General features: G+C 46.0%; 1 protein-coding gene across 1 annotated transcript in view; it reads right to left on the bottom strand.

Annotated features, from left to right (window-relative positions):
* Positions 1-22,705, bottom strand: part of LOC146194656 (sodium- and chloride-dependent glycine transporter 2-like) — a 164,074-nt gene that overhangs the window by 119,242 nt on the left and 22,127 nt on the right. Inside the window, exons 5-7 of the mRNA XM_084596611.1 lie at positions 9,095-9,227; positions 3,024-3,158; positions 837-943 (exon numbers count right to left, since the gene is read on the bottom strand). Of these exons, the coding sequence (XP_084452737.1) occupies positions 837-943; positions 3,024-3,158; positions 9,095-9,227 (375 nt within the window). The remainder of the gene's footprint in view (positions 1-836; positions 944-3,023; positions 3,159-9,094; positions 9,228-22,705) is intronic.

Genomic DNA, 22,705 nt, shown 5'->3' with positions numbered 1-22,705 from the left:
TTGCAGGACTGCGCAAATGGCGAAGCCTAACCTAACACAACTATCATCAACTATCATATCATAGCCACTATCATCATCACCATCACCAACTGCTATTATCATCACCAACTATTGCTATCACCTTAGTCATTACCGCTATCACCATCACTATCATCATAAAAATAATTATCATCTTCACCACTACCACTAACTACCATCGTGATCACCGGCACTGTCATTATAACCAGCCCTATCACTAACTAGAAATCTTCATCGCCATCGGTGCTATGATCATCACCTGCACGACAACTATTACTCTCACTCACTACCACTTCCACAACAATCATTATCACTACTACCCGTATCACTAATACTAAGTATAACCAACTATGTTACCCCCGCAGGCTCTCAATATACTCTCGGCAAGCGTCTGTAAGTACCATTATCACTATAGTTAACTATCACTAACTATAACTATTACAGTGTTATCAGCAGCTACCATTGATTATGGATTTGCCATTATGTTATTAAGCGTACACCACTATCCCTAACAACAAATATATGGTGATTCACAGTTTGTGCGGACACATTTGTCCACGGTTCGTTTCCACCGCCCACAAGCCAAACAGAATTTTAAAAAGTGCATTTCAGTGAGAGCATGAATGTATATAAGAAGAATGATCTGCTACGTAGCCAACAGACGGGGGCCATTAATGCGACCGCTTCATTCCCTCCAAGGCGTTGCTCAAGTGCACCAGCTTTTTCTACCAACTGCTATGTATTTCATTTTAGGAAGTAAACGAATGAAAATATATTGTCTCCTCCTAGGCGAAGACAAGCTGCTGTGGCCTGCTCACCAGTAGAGGGAGGGCGAGTCGAAGTCATTATACGAAGCCAACGAGTGCAGCTGGCCCAGGCCAATGGCAAGACCCGTCAGTACGTGGAAAGAAGCATCAGACCACGCCTGCGTCGAAGCCGACAGCATAGAAATGAAAAATTAGCTACGCTTGTCCACAGAGATCCATGCAGTGATGCCATGCGACACAGATATCTACAATTAGGTGACGTGTCGTTCGGAAGCTTGTAAGCCTGAGAGACGAATTCTGTGCGATGGCTGAGGCAGGACTACACACGCAATCTTTACCGGCTCTGCATTTATTACTTATGTAAGTTGGATTGCCACAATTTTATACCGAAACAGAATGGGCAAGGCGACACGGAAGACAAGTGCGCATGCGCTGCCGACCATCTAATCTCATTCGCATTCTACTTCCCAGCTTTGAACATCACTGGAAATATTTCTCGTATGACCGTTAAATTAGATCTCCACGTCATATTTCCAAATTTCCCATGGCTTCCAATAGCAAGCAGTTATTGGCCAAGATTGTTTTTGGCATGTCCCCAGTTATGTCACCTATTTGGTTTGGTTTGCGGGGTTTAACGTCCCAAAACTACTCAGGCTATGAGAGACGGGGTAGTGGAGGACTCCAGAAATTTCGACCACCTGGGGTTCTTTAACGTGCACTGACATCGCAACGGACACGGGCGCATTGCTTTCGCCTCCACCGAAAAGCGGCCGCCGAGGCAGGGATTCGATTCCGCGTCCTTGGGCGCAGTCGTCGAGCGCCGTAACCACTGGGGCACCCCGGCGGCTATATATTGGGCTTCCGCACTGTGTATCTCGTCCTAACTCGTTCTACCTTCTTCAGTTCATCTGGCAAAAAAAAAAAAACAATTCTCTTTCCCCGTGACGTCTCCATTTCTGTCTTCAAACGCCATTTGACTAGTTCATTACGCCGTCGCTGCTACGTGGGACCAATTTCAAGAAAGTAACCATCACAGCATCACGAAAGTAATAGGACAAAGGTTCCAAGCCCCCGAAGCTAATATACAATGTCGAAAGCTCATTCGCGCTTTTACAATCAAAAGCCTAGCCAGGCTGGAATTACACACATCTGACCTTTTTCGGGATGAATTCTCTCTAAAATTGATCACCCAGTGACACAAAAGCGTTTTTGTCATCTGATGGCAGGTAAAATGCCGCGATGGGGGATGCTTAAGAAGCACTGGCATTAACATAGCACGAATCTGAAAGCTCATTATATTACGATCGAAGCCTGAGGATGCTTGCTGTGTTTATATTACTGGAACCTTACTTTCAGGACTTTAATGTGTTTACAAATGAGGGTTGTCAAGCCTAGAAACACCTATAGCGCGTTTCGTTAAGGATCTCGGTACCGCAAAGCCAGCGTCGCGACAGTTGGTGCCGATCTTTACAGCCTTGGAAGAAAGGTGTCAGTGGAAGGAAAGGATTGATTAACTCAGGTAACTTTAAAAAAAAGTGATTGATCAAGTATTCATATAGAGGTTCCTTTATTCAAAGCTAAGTAACTGTGCAGGAAAGAAACCTTGGTGGGCGTGGGCTAAGGTAGTCAGTGCACTTGAGCGTTTAAGCGATAAGTGCCTGCCTTTGCGTACTACCTAAAGTTTACAGGCCTCTGTATAATCTTTCGAGAATGAGACAGGAGTTTGTAGCGTGGGGAGCGCCAGATAAAGGGATAAGAATAAAGAGCATCCCAGTGCCTCCGTGATAGCGTTTTACTTCTGGGATGCCGTTTTGTGAGCTATCGCTAGGTTTAGCGAATCCGAGGACAAAGAGCTATGGAATGGGTCTAAATAGCTGAAAGATTTAGGACACTGAAAGTTGGGCTGTAGAGTAAGCATGAAACCAAGCTCATTTTAGCCTTGCGCCTTCAGTTGTGTAAAAAGGGAACTGCACATTCTACCCAAATGCTGTCCGATGCAGTAGTCGAGGTTTAATTGGTTTTAGGAAATGTGCTTGCAGAACAAATGTGGAGTAAACTTTGGTTTTATGGAATTCAAGGGACCAACCCATATACCGTCTGGCTAGCTCTTCTGTCTTCACCTAATCTGCATCAAGACCGCATCTTTGTCAGCGCTATGCATAAACATCCTATCACGTCAAGAGTCCAGCGCTACTGGCAGATAATAGGCGTGCGCTCTCAAAGGGCAGGTAGAAGCACCTGGGTGTCGGTGAGGCAGCTCCAGCGCGGTTTGAAGAATTCCCACACAGAGCTTCTGGCGCCAGGTAGGTAGAGGGCGCTCGACGCCACGACCACGAGGAGAATCACCGGCAGCAAGCCCATTACGGGAGAGATCTACACCCACGCATAGGGAAGAAACGGATAGAGTGGAGGCATTATTAAGGGAACGTGAGTAGACCAGCGGAGTAGTATCGGCAGCAGTTGGGAAGCTTCGGTTACAAAACTCATTAGGACATTGATGCCCGTATCCAGATAATGCATCGGCTCTACTTCATCGATCAGCGGTATAACGCTTCATGTTTCCCCGTTGCGCATGAGTTCGGGTGCTGTACAACAGAGTAAAAAGAACGCAATGATCGTGGGCGGCGGAATAATGTTAGAAAAATTGGCCACCCAGCTACGCAGTGCCCCATGATATAAAATGCACGAAGTCTTGGAAGAACAATAATATTACTAGTAATTTCTTAATCGATAAGAAATGGGACTTCATGGACATGACAAAATATAGACCAATAAGCTGAGTACGTGAGGAATTTACGAATTTAATAGCAAATAGAATAAGGGCAACCTTAATCTTCAAGAAGTGAAAATCGGGCACGTCATCGTAAAGGCTATTCTAATATAGATATCATCGGTGCTATTAACCAGGTGACAAAAAAATGTTATAAGAGCAGCCATAGTTTTTCATAGAAAATTAGTAAGATTCAGATACTCAAAAAGGCTAGGCATGGAGATCCAATTTCTCCAGTACCATTCTCCGCTTGCTTAGAAGTATCGAAAGTGCAGGATTAGGTACATTTAGAGGACGCAGTTAATCGAAAAGCTTCAGTAATTTAAAATTCCCTGACGAGACTGCCTTGTTGAGCAGCTAAGGTTATGAATAGCGAGGAGTGATCAATGACTTGGACAATTAACACGAACGATAGGCGTGAAGTTTAACATTAAAAGAAATTAGGTAATGTTCAAAAACCTCCAAAAAAGAACTGGAATTCGGTATTGTTCAATAACTTAAAAAAAAAAGAGCAGGGTTCAATGCTGCTGAACCGAATATGGAGCAAAAGCATTAGCTGCGGGTGACCGAGCGTTCTTCTTCGTCTTCTTCGCGGCTGTACAAGATAATTCGTGACTGCGGCCATGGACTACGTGACGGGCCGACACCAGGCGTAGTATTGCTTTCGCAATAAAACAGCAGTTTGCGATTGGTAGTGAGGAGCTGGAAGTGGTAAGGGAATCATCATCATCATCATCATCATCATCATCATCATCATCATCAGCTTGATTATACCCACTGCAGGGCGAAGGCCTCTCTCGTATTTCTCCACTTAACCCGGTTCTGTGCTAGCTGCACCCACTTCACCCCTGCGAACTTCTTAATCTCATCCGCCCACCTAACTTTCTGTCGCCCCCTGCTACGCTTTCCTTCCCTTGGAATCCAGTTTGTTACCCTCAGCGACCATCGGTTATCCTTTCTTCGCATTACATGTCCTGCCCATGTCCATTTCTTCTTCTTAATTTCCACTAGAATCTCGGTAACGAGTTATTTCTCTGATCCACTCTGCACGCTTTCTATCTCTTAATGTTACCCCTACCATTTTTCGTTCCATTGCCCTCTGGGTTGTACTCAACTTAAATAGAACTCACTTGGTTAGCCTCCACGTTTCAGCCCCATAGGTGAGTACAGGCAAGATGCAACTGTTGTATACTTTCCTCTTGAGCGATACCGGTAAGCTGCTAGTCATAATCTGCGAGTGCTTGCCAAATGCGCTCCATCCCAATCGTATTCTTCTAGTTATTTACCTTTCGTGGTCTGGATCTGCAGTTACTACCTGTCCTAAGTAGACATATTTGCCTACTACCTCCAGTACTTCGCGACCTAATGTAAACTGCTGTTCCTTCCCGAGGCTGCTGAACATTACCTTAGTATTCTGCATATTGATTTTCAAGCCTACCTTTCAACTTTTCCTGTCTAGGTCATCAATCATTATTTGCAGTTCATCCCCCGAGTTGCTTATCAAGGCAATGTCATCAGCAAATCGCAGATTACTGAGGTATTCTCCATCTAACCTTATCCCTAACTGCTCCCATTCCAAGTCTCTGAATACTTCCTCTAAACAAGCTGTGAATAGTACTGGGGAGATTGTGTCTCTTTGCCTAACACCTTTCTTTAAAGGAATACGCCTACAAAGGGCCACTGTCCACCCCCTGGCTGAAAATACTTTATTCACCCGTGACTGTGAGGCTTCGGCCTCACAGTCACGGGTCAGAATGCAAGAGGGAAAAATGTTTTAAAGAGAATGACTAATAAAACAGTTATAGCCACCACAATCACCCGATTATGTCATGTTTCTCTCCTCCGGTTCCCTCAGAACGTTTTTCGCTCTCCTGTCCTGTCATCTAGCCTGCGCAGGCCGAATTCCTTTGCTTAAAATGTTATACCCAGGGCAGTGGCCCTTTAAGACCACTAATAGCTGCAGATCTGGAGTGAGATAGGGAACTAACAAAATGAATGAGATTGTGCTAGCCTGCATTCGGAAATTGCTATCAGATTATAAATGGGAGGTTACCAGTACGCCTAATGTGGGAAGTATATAACAACTGTGTCTTGCTGGTACTCACCTATGAGGCATAATAGTACTGGGTAAAGAAAAGGGTACTGCTTAAACTCAGGACCCCTCAGACAGTACAGAGAAAAAAACGTCAGGTATTACTTCAAGAGATTGGAAATGTGCCGAATGGTTAGAGGAAGAAACTCATGCTGATAATATACTAATAACGCTCAAAAGGAAATGGGCACCGCAGGTCTCGCAATGCGAAGGGTATACCAACTAGTCTATAAGGATGACGGACTTGATCCCAAGGTAGTTATAAGCGTAGCAGGAGGCGGGAGAACGTTAGGTGGGTACAGGAGATTGGGAAGCTTGCGGGGCTCAAGCGGATGTAGCTAGGACAGGGTAGGATAAACTGCAAAGCTTAGAAAGGAAGCCTTTGCCCTGTACTGAGTACAATTGGGCTAGTTATAATGATCATGAGAGTTTTTTAATTCAATTTCAAAGCAGATTTACCGTGACTGGCGCCACTAGGAAGCCTGTACAAATATTTTAGCAATTTTTATTCATTGGCTGGTAGGTCAGATCGCAAGGCAATGAACAAGAACGTCTATGGCATCGCAATGAACATCTATCGATGTCGTCCTGATCCGTCTCTGTCATGGTATTAATTTGCAGTGGGACGCTAAGTGCCCTCTAAAGAGCGGTTCCTGTCATGCTTTTTCGCAACTATTTCTAGTTTTTGTAACTGAAGATGGCCACGTTTCTAATGCTTTCAACTCGTGCTGCTTTTTGATACGTCTTCGCTTTGCTTTGATGACGCTTTGTCTTTGCTTTGGGAAGCACCAAATATAGCTACATGCATGGCGTAATAGATGGTGGAAACCAAAAACATTTATTCGAGCGGATGTTTCAAAAACACTTGATTTGAAGGTTTGGGAAAGACCGATTGCCATATGAACATCTTTAGGACGGCGGCCTCGCAAATCCAAAGCTGCCGGTGGGTAGAACTTCGCCTTCGGAGTCAGTACGGAGACCACGGAACAGCAATGGAGGCCATTGAGCCTTTCATATCCAAGGACGTCAGGCAGTTGCCCGCATATCACAGTTTTGTTCACAATATGGATGCTCGAGAGAACTGCTCACAGATAAACTGATCCATCCGGGCATGTCTTCAGTCCAAGGTATTGGATTACTAATTGGAACCGACCATCTGTAAATTTATGACCGGAAAGATTCAAAGATGCAACGAAAGCGAAGGATTAGCAGCGGGGAATGCAAAGTTGGGATGGACCATCCAGGCTCCGCTCAGCACGATTTCTAACCTCACACTCGCAAACAATGTTTGCATACTAAGAATAGGCTTCGAAACGGCACACCAGGTTAACAATACGATGCAGAACTTCTGGGAACTAGATGCCATCGGCGTAAAAGATTCCTTAGAGACCCCAACAAATAAACATTGAGTGAAGTAAAATTGGAAAAGAACGGCCACCGCTATGAAGTTGCTTTACCATGAAAAGATGGATCTGAAGGACTGAATGACACCAAAAATAGACAATTCTGCGGCTCAATAATCTGACAAAGCTCCTATGCCGCAATACAGAACTCGCTGAACGGTACAGTAAAGACATCAGGAGTTATTTTGAGGCTGAGCATGCGGTGCGGGTGATCGAAGAAGTTTACTACATGCCACATCAGCCAGTCGTACATATAGTGAAGCAATCACGACGAAACTTCGCGTCGTATTCGACGCATCGTCACACGCTCCGGGGAAACGGTCACTCAATCACCGCTTGGAAAAAGGACCAAACCTCGTGAGTGATTTGGCGCAAATTCTTGTGCGATTTCGCCAACACAATGCCGCTCTCGTGGCAGATACCGAGAAAGTGTTTATCCAGATGAGCGTGCAGCCTGCAGATAGAGATGCCCTGTGGTTCTTCTGGTACACAGCCCGTCGCCTAACCCCTCAGAATTGCCGGATATTGAAGTATGGAGAATGACTCGGGTACCGTTTGGTACTACAGCCAAAACGTATTTGCTGACCGCTACCATCCTCTAGCTTCTAGATTGCACCACAATTAAAGTTACTAAACAGATGAGCTTCATGAAGTACTCCTTTTACGTAGATTATCTGGTGACTGGAGCGGCTACAGTAATCGAGGCGTTGCGAATAGTCACAGAAGCTACCCACATAATGAACGACGCAGCCATAAGCTTGAAGAAATGGTCCTCGAATTTCGATGCAGTCCATGCGGCGTTTGGAGACGAAGAACCCACACCCCTGAACTGTGAACGGAAGATCCTTGGGATGAAGTGGAACGCAGTTTGGTAGATTGCCATATCCCTGGCCACTATGATCAGCTCATTAACGAGCAGAGCTGCTTCGACCACTTGGGCCTCGTCGCACCGTTCGTAGTGCGAGCATAGATCATTTTTCAAAGGCTATGGGGGAAAGGTATTTATTGGATGATCATTTTTGGAGTGATTTGGAAGTGGAATGGAGTGCCGGGTTGGAGATAATAGTGAAAACAGTCAAAGAAACGCTACGAAAAATCTTCGGACACCAAAGCCTCTAATTCAAGGTGCTACCCATAGTGCTTACAGACGTCAAGGTTACGATTATTTCTCGGACTCTGGCTTACGCCTCCGCAGAACCAGATTAACCATCAGTTCTCAAACCCTCCCATTTTCTAACGGGTAGTCTGTTTATCACCTTGCACAAAGAGAAAACAGCGTCAGTTCCTTCGGCCATGACAACAGACTTCGGTCGAAGATGGAAATAGCGACAAATGATCATGGACTTGTTTTGGAAGCGATGGTTGAAGGAGGGCCTGCTTCAGTTCAGCTCGGTTCACTTCTCCATTTCTAGCATCGCGAGTGTCATCATGGTCGGCGACTTGGTGATCGCGCAGAAAGAAAATGCGCCGAAGCTTATGTGGCAGTCTGCTCGCATTTTGGAGGTTTTCACGGAGCGATATAGACATGTGGGGTCATGCATGGTTAAGATGCCATCCAGTGCCATTTTAAGGCGCCCGTTGCACCTCCTCTATCCCTTGGAGACACGCATAAAATGAGTTTTGAATGGTCACTCATTTTGGGGGAGGATGTAAAGCATAAAAAAGAACAAACGGTAACCCCGGAGCTCAAATTCGGAACAAAAAGGGGCCGACGATTACGAAGCTGTGCGCACGTTCGGGGAGTGAGTTCTGCAGAGAAGCGTATGGGAGAGATAGAGGTAGCAGTGCAGACGGGAGGGTGCAGAAAGAGACTTCATCTAAGAATATTTGTGTAATATTGTCTGAATATATGCAATGTTCGTAACCGTTAAACAGTTTTTTTCGGTGTGTGATTTCGTCCTACATTAGAATCCGCAAAAGTGTAAACCTATAGTAAGCAAAGTTCAATATAAACTTTACTACAGACGCTTTGCGAAGAGAGAAGAGACAGTGTGCTTGACGTGTGTATGAATCCAACACTACTATGCCACTTCGGCGCACGCACCCTTCCGACCGAGGCGACGCCTTGCGCGGTGCAGATGAAGATGAAGAACCAGGTGAAGATGTAGCACACGAGCAGTTCCCAGCGAATCCCGCCGAAGTATTCGATGCCTGCTGTTATTTTTAGCATTCCGTGCCTGCAGTAAAAAAAAAAAAAAAAGCATTGTGCGGGTGAGCCCTTCCAGCAGGTATCACATCACGGGGGACAAACATTTCCATCCCATCTCCTCACCTGACAACGAAGCAAAGAAAAAACGCCTTGTGAAACCACATTCAAAAAACAAAAGTAATAACAAATTATAATTTTAGACCATGTAAATTTGACTCAGCTCGAACATAAAGCTGCTTAGGTTCACTAAATTTTTAGCTAAGCACAAACGATATTGCTGTGTTCTGGTTCGAAATAGAGAGAGAAAAAAAATAATGACAAGAAGCTGCTAGAATGCTGACGTAAACAAAGTTTAGGTACTTTAACGGAGTAGTGAACATTTTGTATACTATGTACGTAGGTAGCTGAATTTTCATATTGAATTCACTGAGATACGTCGTATTTTCGCTATTTCGCGCACGCAGTGCCTGACGTAATGCGCGACGTGGAGGACTTATACGTTCTAGATTCTCTCCAAAATAGATTTTGTTCTTTTTCTCAAAGTATGATTGAACGCTTATTCTCGCTCCTATTGTCATGATTATTCTTCCCCGCATAAGTCTCCTTACAACCAGGGAGGAAGAATATATTAAAGGGAAGCAGAAATCGTTGGTGTTCCAGAAGAATTTTCGATTATATTAGGCGATGCTGGATAGCAAAGCTATGCGTATTGCAAACTTATTAGTGCTCTTAGCGTTGCTGTACGGTGCACAATTACTGATTTCATTTCGAGTAACACAGACAGCAGGGCTGCAGAGATTATTGCATGTAGTCTAAACCTGCAAAAATTGGGCAGTCGACTTCAAGGTCAACGTTAAAGAGCACTAGTTTATTATATATTTTCACTGTAGACACAGATTCGAGGGCCTTTCACACCAGCTCTTCCTTATGCGAGATCAGTGGCCTTCACTCAATCTTTTCTTTTCTGAAACTCCTTGCGACACGCGTTGAAATGTGCAGTCGTATTCAACTCCAAGCTAATCTCAAGAAAATGCTTCTACTCATTGGTTCAAGCGCTTCAGTGGAACAGCTTCAATACTAAAAATGACGCCAATATTGTAACCCATGATATATATGCTGCAGAAATGATGGACACAGCATTTCTCTTTGAAAACAATAGACGTTGCCATGAAAAAGACATCAAAAAACATGGATCACCTCGGCGCTTTACTAAGCAAAATGCGACTAAGGGAGAGCATCATTAGGTTCCCTGTAGCCATCCTAATCTATGCCTAAAACAAAATGATTCCGAATATATCTTAGTTACCTCACTTCAGAAAAGACAGAATAGAAAGCTCAAGTATTTAATATAACCCAGAAAAGCAATGACATGTGCCAAATTTCGGCAGTTATCAGGAACGTTAAGGTTGGTTGGTTTGTTCGTGGGGTTTAACGTCCCAAAGTGACTCAGGCTATGTGAGACGCCGTAGTGGAGGAATTTTTAAATTTCGACCACCTGGGGTTCTTTAACGTGCACTGACATTCCACTGCACATGGACGCTTTGCTTTTCGCCTGCATCGAAAAATGGCCGCCGAAGCCGGGATTCGATCCCGCACACTTCGGAACACAAGTCGAGCGTCGTAGCCACTGCGCCACACCGGCGGGGCTATCAGGAATGTTACAACTCCGCAAAAGAGGACACGAGAATAAGATAAAGGGAACAAACCAACACAATGGGAGCATGTGTTGCTTTTAGTGTTTTACCTTTGGTTTTTGTCCTTTATTCGCTGTCAACAGTACGGGCATCCGTGGTCGCGCTGCTCTCCATTACCGTTAATGCTTATTCTTTCAATTGGTTGCAACATTCCTCGAAAATGTGACCCTGCTCGGAGGCATTTTGTGATAAACGACAATTGGAATATGTCGCACGAAACCGAAATAGTGGCTGATGTTTTGAACATCCACTGTCCTATGTGATTAGATGAGAAAAAAAAAACTCATGTGAACTTAGGCCGTATGTCGGGTCTTTGAAGGAACCCATAAATTCCTTCCAAGAGTTCCAAAGAGAGTTACAACTTGTCATGTCAAATAAAAAAACGGCGGTTCAACTAGTCTTTAATAAGTCACAGGTTCAGTTTTTCCCGAGTTAAAGTACGCAGCATATGTGATGGATTTTTTGCGTTTATTGTAAGTCTTTCTTTCAATAGTGGAATATATGCGCAAAAAGGTAAAATTGATCGAACTATTCAGATAACATAAAATTGCATCGATAACCGCTCAAACTATCGCACATACAGTCCTAATGAACGCCTTCACAGTAGTGAACTACCTACTTCTTGAATTATACTGAATTCGTATGGTGCAGGGTTAGAATGAGCAACGACAATTACCTCACTGGCTGGTCTCTTAACTGGCCTCCTAGTTCCAGTAATCCCGAATCATTTGCCGAGCTAACAAATTTTTAACTGCCGTAAATATTCAGTTTATACTTAGGAGAGGTTTTGACATGCCTGCCGTTGAGTGTGAAAATGGAAAACCTGTAATAACAGATTCCACTGCCCTACCTCTAGCATTTTCAGAACTTATTAGAGCTAATGATATAACGGAATCCTTGTCTCAAAGAACGCGACGGGATCATTCTTCTGCCAGCAATTTCAATTTGTGTTTTTACTAGACCTGTGCCGTTGGTCCAAAATGTAACTATCATCACTTGGGATTTCATCCCCTTATCCCTACTCCCCAGTGTGGGATAGCCAGCTGAAGGTTTGTCTGGTTAATATGCATTGTAGGATGGTAGCGCAAAGAAGATAAGGACAAAATATAAGGGAAACAGACACGAGCCCTTACAACTATCTTTGTATTAGAAATGCTAACAGAATATATACTGGGCAAGAACTATATATATATATATATATATATATATATATATATATATATATATATATATATATATTCTGTTAGCATTGCCAATAAAAAATCGGTTGTCAGTAAGCGCGCGTGTCTGATTCCCTTATATTTTGTCCTTGTCTTCTTTTCGCTACGTTCGTACAATGCAAACGCATCAATTCGCCTAATTCGGTATTCTTGTGCAGTTCTGGTTAACATCCCTGCCTTCCATCCTCATCCCTATCTATCCATCTATCATCCCTGATATTGACACATATGCCATTCATAGACGACGAAGATTTGAACCGGCGATTCGGAGAAGACGACGAAGCGAAACGGTGCTCCGCTTTCGTGCTGCCCTGACTGGCTGTTGGTGTTCTTCGGTGTCACAGTGCCACAGCGCCTTCTGTGTAACGTTACGTTACAAATCTGGTGGAGGTGCGGGGTATCGATCCAGTCCTGCATAATCAGCCTGTCAATACGGAGCTTACCCCCGTACATCAACGTGTCGGCCGCCGCCTACGTGGAGAGCCCCCTGAATTCGGACCCCTTCCGGCCGCTACCAGGACGACGCATCCTCAGACGGCCGTAGAACCTGCTGCAATGACATCTGAGAGCAGGCTTCCCACCCACATCCTGTGTCATCAGCCGCGAACACCCCCCTCCTTTCATGGTGACGTGTTCGAGGACGCCGAGGACTGGCTTGAGAACTACGAGCGAGTTGCTCGTTACAACGGGTGGACTGATGAGCGCAAGCTCCACAACGTGTACTTCGCTCTTGAAGAGTCTGCACGGACATGGTTTGAAAACCATGAGGCTGCCTTCCCATCCTGGGCAGCCTTCTGTCGTGATTTCAAAGCCACCTTTCCTAGCGCCGACCGCCGGGAGCGAGCAGAAGCTGCGCTACACTCGCGCAATCAGCGCCCGAACGAGAGCGTGCGTATGTTCTTTGAGGACATGACACGCCTTTTCAAGCGTGCAGACCCACAAATGCCTGAAGATAAGAAACTGCGTCACCTGATGCGGGGCGTTAAACAAGAACTTTTCGCGGGACTGGTGCGCAGTCCACCGCGCACTGTGGCGGAGTTTCTCAGCGAGGCAGCGACCATGGAGACAACGCTGCAACACCGAGCCCGTCAGTACAACCGTGACGTGAACATCATTGGGTCCGACGCACCTCCTGTGCATATCGGCAGCGACATGGACGCACTACGAAATCTCATCCGTTCTGTCGTGCGGGAGGAACTGCAAGCGCTCCGGATGCCTTGCAACACAACAGCTTTTCCTTCACTGGCTGAAGTCGTCCGGGACGAGGTGCGTATGGCAGCTCAGCAAGTTGCTGACGTTCCCCAGCAGCGCGTTCCCCAGCAGCACGTTCCCCACCAGACGATCGACGCGAGGCCCACCTACGCATCCGTCTTACGTAGGGCTCCCCCGCCGGACCATAGTATCAACGCCGCAGCTCCAGCAATGGAGCCGCAGGGTCCTCGCATGGAGGGTCTCGCATGGAGCCGCATGGGGCCTCAGTACTCCCCTCCGCCAATGTACCAGCGACCCCGTCAAGTATGGCGGCCCCGGGACCGTCGCCCCCTGTGCTATCATTGCGGGGAAGCCAGTCACCTTTACCGGGCATGCCCGTACCGCCGCGTCAACATGCGGGGTTTCGCCTCGGAGGAACTCCACCCTCGGTATGACGAACGGCCTACTGAGATTGCAAGCGACCTTGCAGCGCGACAGTATCCCGTCACGTCCGGTTACCAAGAGCGTCGGTCTACGTCCCCGACGAGCTACCGTTCGACAAGTCCCCACTCTTCCCGACGCCGCTCCTCTCCCAGCCCTAGCCGGGAAAACTAATACCAGCGGCCTTCGGAGGCAGGGTCGCTGATGTCGGGAAATGTGAAGATCCTCCGTCATCGTCATGCCGACCCGACGAGATTTCGCTTGTGTCAGGTAGCGACAGCATCCGGCATACTACCTCCGATTTATGTGTAACGATTGATGGAGTGGATGTCACCGCGTTACTCGACACTGGTGCGGATTATTCAGTAATGAGCCGCGGTCTCGCCCGAGAATTGAAGAAAGTTTTGACACATTGGTCCGGCCCGAAAATTCGCACGGCGGGAAGCCACTTGATCGAACCTGCAGGCAAGTGCACAGCGCGGGTCGGAATCCGTGGTTTTGTGTATGTCGGAGAATTTATCGTGCTTCCTGAGTGTTCGAAAGACTTGATCCTTGGTCTAGACTTCCTGCAGACCAACGGCGCTGTCATTGACCTGAAAGAAGCGCGTGTTTCCTTTTCGACGAAACGAGCCGTGGCGCGCATTGAAAACGAAGATCCGGGTCTGAACGTTTTGCGTATAGTCGACGATGACGTGAGGGTTCCGGCACGTTCTAGTGTGTTGGTTCTTGTAAAGCATGACTTATTCCACGATTACGAGGGCATCGCGGATGGGCACCTTCCGCTACTACTCGAGAAGGAATTAGCCGTTGCTCGAGGACTCGTACAACTCCAGAACAGTTGTGCTACTGTCCTCCTGACAAATTTTGCTAAGGAGATGCGGCATCTCGCCAAGGACACGGCTGTTGCCGTCCTTCACGATGTTACTGCCTTGCCTCATTTATGCACCACCGGAGCGAACCCTAAAGAGGAGGCCGCACCTTGTCATGCTCTGCAGACCGTTAAAATTAAACCCGACTTGAGGCCCGATCAGAGGAATCTTCTCTCGGCTCTTCTGAGCGATTTCGCAGACTGCTTCGCCACAGGCTCTAAGGTCGGTCGTACTCCTGTCGCCAAGCACCGCATCATCACCGATGAGACCACGTTACCGGTATGCCAGCGCCCGTACCGGGGTTCTCCTAAGGAACGTGACGCCATTAAAATGCAAGTGGATGAAATGCTTGCGGACGACGTGATCCAGCCTTCGACGAGCCCATGGGCATCGCCAGTGGTCCTTGTCAAAAAGAAAGATGGCACCTTGAGATTCTGTGTCGATTACCGAAAGTTAAATAACGTGACTAAAAAGGACGTCTATCCGCTGCCCAGGATTGATGATGCCCTCGACCGGCTACGCGACGCCAGGTACTTCTCCTCATTAGACCTCAAAAGCGGATACTGGCAAATCGAGGTGGATCAGAGAGACAGAGAGAAGACTGCATTTGTGACGCCCGACGGCCTATACGAGTTTAAGGTGCTTCCGTTTGGTCTTTGCTCTGCACCGGCCACGTTCCAACGTATGATGGACACGGTTTTATCAGGTCTCAAGTGGCAGTCGTGCTTGGTGTACTTAGATGATGTTGTTATTTTCTCGCCTACTTTCGAGCAACACTTGGACAGGTTGCGCATCGTGCTTCAAGCACTCAAAGGCGCGCAACTAACGATCAAGCCTGAGAAATGCCACTTTGCTTTCAAAGAACTACGCTTCCTCGGCCATGTTGTCAGTGCACAGGGCGTTCTCCCTGATCCCGAGAAGACTACCGCAGTGTCAAATTTTCCACGTCCTACCGACAAAAAGGCACTTCGACGATTTCTAGGTCTTTGTTCGTACTATCGACGCTTCGTCCAAGATTTTTCTAAGATAGCTGAACCACTGACAGCACTAACCAGAGATGACATACCCTTCCTGTGGGGAGACGATCAAGAGCAAGCCTTCCAGGAGCTTAGAAGCCGCCTACACAAACCCCCAATACTCGCCCATTTCGATGAAGACGCCGCAACAGACGTACATACTGATGCCAGCAACGTTGGCCTCGGCGCGGTACTCATTCAGTGGCAAGGCGGAGTAGAACGGGTTATCGCCTACGCGAGTCGAACACTCTCACGATCAGAGGCGAACTATTCGACAACGGAGAAGGAGTGCCTTGCGGTAATCTGGGCCATCAGCAAGTTTCGACCATATTTGTACGGACGACCCTTCCGTATTGTCAGCGACCATCATTCCTTGTGCTGGCTGGCAAGCCTTAAAGACCCGTCTGGACGCTTAGCTCGTTGGAGCCTCCGTCTTCAAGAGTATGACGTTACTGTTGTCTATAAGTCGGGACATAAACACCAAGATGCGGATTGCTTGTCACGCGCGCCATTGGACTCCACCGCAGTAGAAAACGCCGACGAGTTCCCCTTTATTGGGGCTATTACTCAATCCCATATGGCTGACCTTCAACGCAAGGACCCGGAGCTGGCGCCGCTCATCGATTATCTGGAAGGACGCGGTGGTAGAGTACCGCTTGTTTTTCGTCGTGGCTTGCAGTCATACGCTTTACGAAGTGGAGTTCTCTACAAGCGCAATTTTGAAAGATCAAGAGAGACATTTCTACTCGTAGTACCTACGCACCTACGGCCTGACATCTTGAGCGCTTGTCACGACGAACCGTCCGCCGGCCACTTGGGAGTTAGTCGTACGCTTGCAAGAATTCGGGAGAAATACTATTGGCCAAAATTATTACCTTCAGTACGATCCTACGTTAAAACCTGCCGTGACTGTCAACGCCGAAAGACTCCACCCGTGAAACCAGCTGGATTTCTTCAGTTGATCGCTCCACCGCAAACTCCATTCCAACAAGTGGGAATGGATCTTCTCGGTCCTTTCCCGAAGTCAACTAATGGAAAGCGTTGGATTGTTGTCGCGACAGACTACTTGACCCGATATGCTGAAACCGCGTCGCTCACAAATGGAACTGCCACCGAAGTCGCAGAGTTTTTTGTCCACGACATCGTGTTGCGTCATGGCGCTCCGGCTGTTATCATTACCGACCGCGGGGCAGCTTTTACGGCCCGCCTGACTAAGGCTGTACTGAACCTTACACATACTAGCCATAGACGGGCCACGGCATACCACCCGCAAACTAATGGCTTGGTGGAACGGCTAAACAGAACTCTGGCCGACATGCTGTCTATGTACGTGGATATAGAACATAAGACCTGGGATCAAATCCTCCCATATGCCACGTTCGCATATAATACGGCACTTCAGGAGACGACGCGGCTCACACCCTTCGAGCTTGTCTTCGGCCGTCGAGTGACCACTCCACTGGATACAATGCTGCCCGTATACACCGACGACGAAGGTGAGCTTGACCTGGACATCGCTAGTTTTACCCAGCGTGCGGAAGAAGCACGGCAGCTGGCAAGGCAGCGCATATACCTACAACAGCAACTAGACGCTGACCGTTACAACAAGGGACGGCGCTTCGCTGCCTACGAGCCTGGAGACTATGTCTGGATTTGGACGCCCGTTCGTCATCGTGGGTTGTCTGAAAAATTGCTGCGCCGGTACTTCGGTCCATATCGTGTCCTCCGCCGCCTCAGCGACGTTACTTACGAAGTTGAATCCGCGACCCAAGATCCCTCAAGCCGCAGACGACGCAAGTTCACTGATGTTGTACACGTCGTCCGGATGAAACCCTACCACGATCGCCCCGCTGACTATTCTTGAGACTGATGGTGCCCCGTTTTGTGTTGTGGTATCCCACACCAACCTAGAATAACATCTGTCAGCTCATCGCATCAAGCAGCATTTGCAGCATCGAGGCGATGCTGCCAAGAAGGGGGGCAATGACACATATGCCATTCATAGACGACGAAGATTTGAACCGGCGATTCGGAGAAGACGACGAAGCGAAACGGTGCTCCGCTTTCGTGCTGCCCTGACTGGCTGTTGGTGTTCTTCGGTGTCACAGTGCCACAGCGCCTTCTGTGTAACGTTACGTTACAATATCAATGATCAGGATTGGGTTGTGGTCACGTGTAGTGTCGCTTCAGTTAGATCAGCCCGTAAATACCCGAGAATGTTCTTTTTCTACGACCGGAGGAATTACATGTCTTTATCACGAGAACTTTCTCATTTTTTCTTATTTTTATGAGGTCAGCCAGTCAGTGGACATAGATCAAGCTGAGATTTTTTTTAGAGATAAAGGATTGGCTTTGATTTAATTACACATATCTTCCCATCTTTTGACAACTAGGCGCGGGAAAGATAAACCCTAATTGGATAAGAAAATTCGCTCACTTACTAACACGAAACCCAGAATGTATGCTTCGTATTTAGAGCATCGCAATAACAATTTTAAAAGAGGGTTGAGGGTTGATCCTGAAGGATTTTGGAAATATGTTAAAATCAATACTTTATCAGTTGATCAGTAAATTCAATAGATTATTTATCACTCCCTAGTTTATCAGTTGGCGGAAAAACCGTCCTGAATAATTATGAGAAGGCTTGCTGTCTGAATTTATATATTACAGGTGTTCTTTTTCTGAGACATAGACTGGTGAAGTGCCTGAAATGCAGGAAATAGACCAAGAGAATATGCATATGGTTTCTATCGTAGAAGTGTTCTCAAGCTGCTTTCCAATCTGAACAACAAATTGGCTTACGGTTCTGGTGGTACTCCGTCGCGGGTAATAAAATCTTGCTTACAAGCTTTTCCGCATCTTTAGCACCTCTGCTTGATAAACCACAATTACCATTTCATTACCTGCGGAGTGGAAGGTAGCCCACTTCTTTGGTATTCACAAAAGCGGTTCCAAAAGTGTAGTAGAAAACTACAGGCATATTTCTTCATCATGCGTAAGTTGCCAAAGAATGGAAGACATCATATACAGTACTGCGATGAAACACCTTCAAACAATAATTTCTTTTCGAATTCTCAACATAGATTCAGGCCTGCTTGTCATGTACGACTCAACTAATAGAGTTCTCCCATGGCCTCTTGTAGTCTTTCGAACTTAGATTTCAGGTAGATCGTATTTTTTGGATTTCCAGAAAGCTTTAGATATTGTTCTTCATGCATTGCTGTTCCATAAATTATCTAGTCTCAGTATACAACAACAATAGTGGATGTCATTAGAAATTGCTGTCTGAGCGAACACTGCATGTTTCAATAAACGCAACTAAATCAGCAGATGTCCCCGTAACCTTTGGTATGCGCCTCGTGTGTGGTTTAGAGCCTTTGTTATTTTAAGTGTTGATTAATGACATTGTCCAAAATTTAGAATGTATATTGAATTTATATGCGGATTGTTGTGCCATTTACAGGAATGCAGAAAATGATTGAGATGTTAGCAGTTTGCAGAATTTCCTGAACAAAATTCATCTTGGTGCACTACATTGTGTACGCCATTGAACAGTGCTAAATGTCAACTTGTGGTACTGACCCGTAAACGCTTTCCTGTAAGTTTAGTCTATAATTCGTGCGTACTACTCTTGAAGTGTTCATTATTACAAATATCTCAAGATCTATTTTTCAGAACATTTCACATGCAACGTTATTGAATACTTAATTTTAAAGTCATCTCGTATGTCAAACCTCGTTAGACGTAAATTTTTGAAGCCCCCAGAAAGTAAAACGACTGCTTTCCATAAGCAATCTTCCTCCGGTACTCGAATACGCTTGCGCGGTAGGAGACCCTCAAAGCTCTAAGTTTATAGAAAAGCTTGAATGCGTGCAAAACGGCGCTGCAAGATTTCTTTCTGCTAATTTTAGCTTCTGTAGCAGCATTACAAATGTTGAAGGAAACTTGGTTGGAAACCGCTGGCACCCCTCCCCCCCACCACCGCCAATTAACTGCAAAATTATAACATATTTTTCAAGTTTACTCTGGTCTCAGAGGAATAAAGAAGAACTTCCTGATTTTCTGTTTTTCTCTCCCTACTTCACCTGTAAACGATGTGATGACGGGCTTAAAGTCCTTGAAGTCGTTGTCAAACTGCCATTTACCGTAATTGGTTCTTCTGCATGCATGCGCACTCTGGCATGGGCTTTCCAAGAGCATTTGTGAATGCAAACCGTATTCCGAATTTGCCTTTATTGTACAACAGTGATGCAGGCATTGCGAAATCAGGGGGTAGACGAGCCGTACGTGAAAGTGCTGGAATATATATATAGTGGCTGCACAGCAACCATAGTTCTGCATAAAGAAAGTAACAAAATTCTCATAAAGAAAGGTGTTAGGCAAGGAGACGCAATCTCCCGAGTACTATTCACAGCTTGTTTAGAGGAAGTATTCAGAGACTTGGAATGGGAGCAGTTAGGGATGAGGCTAGATGGAGAATACCTCAGTAATCTGCGATTTGCTGATGACATTGCCTTGCTAAGCAACTCGGGGGATGAACTGCAAATGATGATTGATGACCTAGACAGGAAAAGTAGAAAGGTAGGCTTGAAAATCAATATGCAGAAGACTAAGGTAATGTTCAACAGCCTCGGGAAGGAACAGGAGTTTACATTAGGTAGCGAAATACTGGAAGTAGTAGGCGAATATATCTACTTAGGACAGGTAGTAACCGCAGATCCGGACCATGAAAAGGAAATAACAAGAAGAATAAGATTGGGATGGATCGCATTTGGCAAGCACTCGCAGATTATGACTAGCAGCTTACCGGTATCGCTCAAGAGGAAAGTATACAACAGTTGCATCTTACCTGTACTCACCTATGGGGCTGAAACGGGGAGGCTAACCAAGAGAGTTCTGCTTAAGTTGAGGACAACCCAGAGGGCTATGGAACGAAAAATGGTAGGGGTAACATTAAGAGATAGAAAGCGTGCAGAGTGGGTCAGAGAAATAACTCAAGTTAACGACATTCTAGTGGAAATTAAGAAGAAGAAATGGACATGGGCAGGACATGTAGTGCGAAGAGAGGATAACCGATGGTCGCTGAGGGTAACAAACTCGATTCCAAGGGAAGGAAAGCGTAGCAGGGGGCGGCAGAAAGTTAGGTGGGCGGATGAGATTAAGAAGTTCGCAGGGGTCAAGTGGATGCAGCTAGCACAGAACCGGGTTAAGTGGAGAAATATGGGAGAGGCCTTCGCCCTGCAGTGGATATAGTCAGGCTGATGATGATGATGATGATGATGTACTACAGTCTCCCGTATATGCATATTGTCCCGTTTAATTCATTTCTTTTGGCTTGCATGGCGCTTCATGCGACAGTTTACCATTTCCGTTTAATGTGTAGTGAATTTTACACCACGTACCCTGAAGACCATTTGCCGTCGAGTTGACCTATCCGTGTTACATATTTTGTCAATTACTATATTTCTCCAACTGTGCTTACTTGTGTTAAGATTTTTGTCATATGGTCACTTGAGACGTATATTGGCCTTCGATTGTAGCTTCCCCCCCCCCCCCCCTCCCGATGCAGTAATGCCCTTGAGGGGCTGCTGGTACTTGTATAAATAAATTTGTATGGATTTGAGATAAAAAAAAAATCAAGAGGGGATATATGACATTGCCGAAGGCTGATTTGATATTTCTTCAAATGCCGTGAATTCATAAATAAGGTGATCGAGGATATTCTAATCTTTAGCATGACTGTAATAGTGATAGATAATTCCGATTCCGGATTGTTGGCACTGCAGGCAAGGCCGCTCTGTCTTTGCTTCACTAGGCGTCAACGGTGCAACCCTGGTGGGGGAACTGCAAATTCGGAGAATAAAGCCGGAGCTGAATCTTCCTAGGCCAATGGGCACGATGGCACGACCAGAATGCGTATCGCTAACCGCCTCTTTTTCACGCAGGTGTGAAAATGTTATGGAAAATGCTATCGTTCGAGCAACCCGTATTTGGTTGTGCTGCCGTGCCCCGGACTGCTGTGTGTGTTAACTTGCGATTTAGCCAGCACCATTATGAAAATATTACTGCTGCTCGGTGATGTTGAAACCAACCCGGGACCCGACCTCGCCCAACTCGCGCACCAAATACAAAAGATTGCTGAGGATATTAAAGAAATTAAGTATGGGCACTTAGCATCCATCGACGCGAAGTTGGAAATTCTAGCTACTCTTGACAGCAAAATATCAAACTGTATTGATGAGGTTGCTAACGTACAAAAAGTTGTATCTTCTCTTGAATCTAGGGTGCAGGACTTGGAAAACCGTTCTCAAAGATCCAATCTACTAGTGTACGGTGTCCCAGAAGATCCAGAGGAAAATACTGCTTCACTTGATGAACTAATGAATGAAAAAAATTCGAAGGACATTCTTAAAATCGAACCTGTTAGCACAGAAAGAATTCACAGGTTAGGACGGCCAGCGACGGATAAAACTAGGCCCACAATACTTAAGCTGCTAGACTACCGTGACAAAGTAAAAGTATTAAAAACTGTCACAAGTTGAAGGGCTCTAACTACGCGATAGGCGAGCACTTCTCAGCTCGGGTGAGGAAAGTAAGAAAAAAGTTGTGGAATTGAGCAAAACCGACAAAAGAACGAGGAGACAAAATGTCGCTAGTTTAAGATTAAACTGCGCTAAATGGCCAGTTATACTGCTGGGATGACATAAATGATTGTGAAGCCCTTGCACCTCATCTTAGCAGTCCAGACAACCAAAAACGCACGGATGATTTTGAAGGCGAGGTGTCTGATCGTAGCATTTCATACAGCCAAAAAAAAAAACAGAAAATCCTCCAGGTCAGGCACTGAAACCACGCCCCAGGTGGAAACCAAAGCGCCGCATATAACTTTCTCAAATGTTAACGTACGCAGCATTCTGAACAAAATATATTGAATCGAATCACTGCTTGTTGGAATTGAGCCAGATTTTATGGCAGTGACAGAAACTTAGTTATCAGCCGATATTGGATGGCGAGATTACACCTCCAGATTACGCAATCATACGCAAGGATTGGCCTACAGGTGGCGGTGGTGTAG

Source organism: Amblyomma maculatum, chromosome 3 (assembly GCF_055883805.1).
Source record: "Amblyomma maculatum isolate TAMU_Amacu chromosome 3, ASM5588380v1, whole genome shotgun sequence".
NCBI classification, from domain to species: Eukaryota; Metazoa; Arthropoda; class Arachnida; order Ixodida; family Ixodidae; genus Amblyomma; species Amblyomma maculatum.
This window is presented reverse-complemented; position numbering and strand designations above follow the sequence as displayed.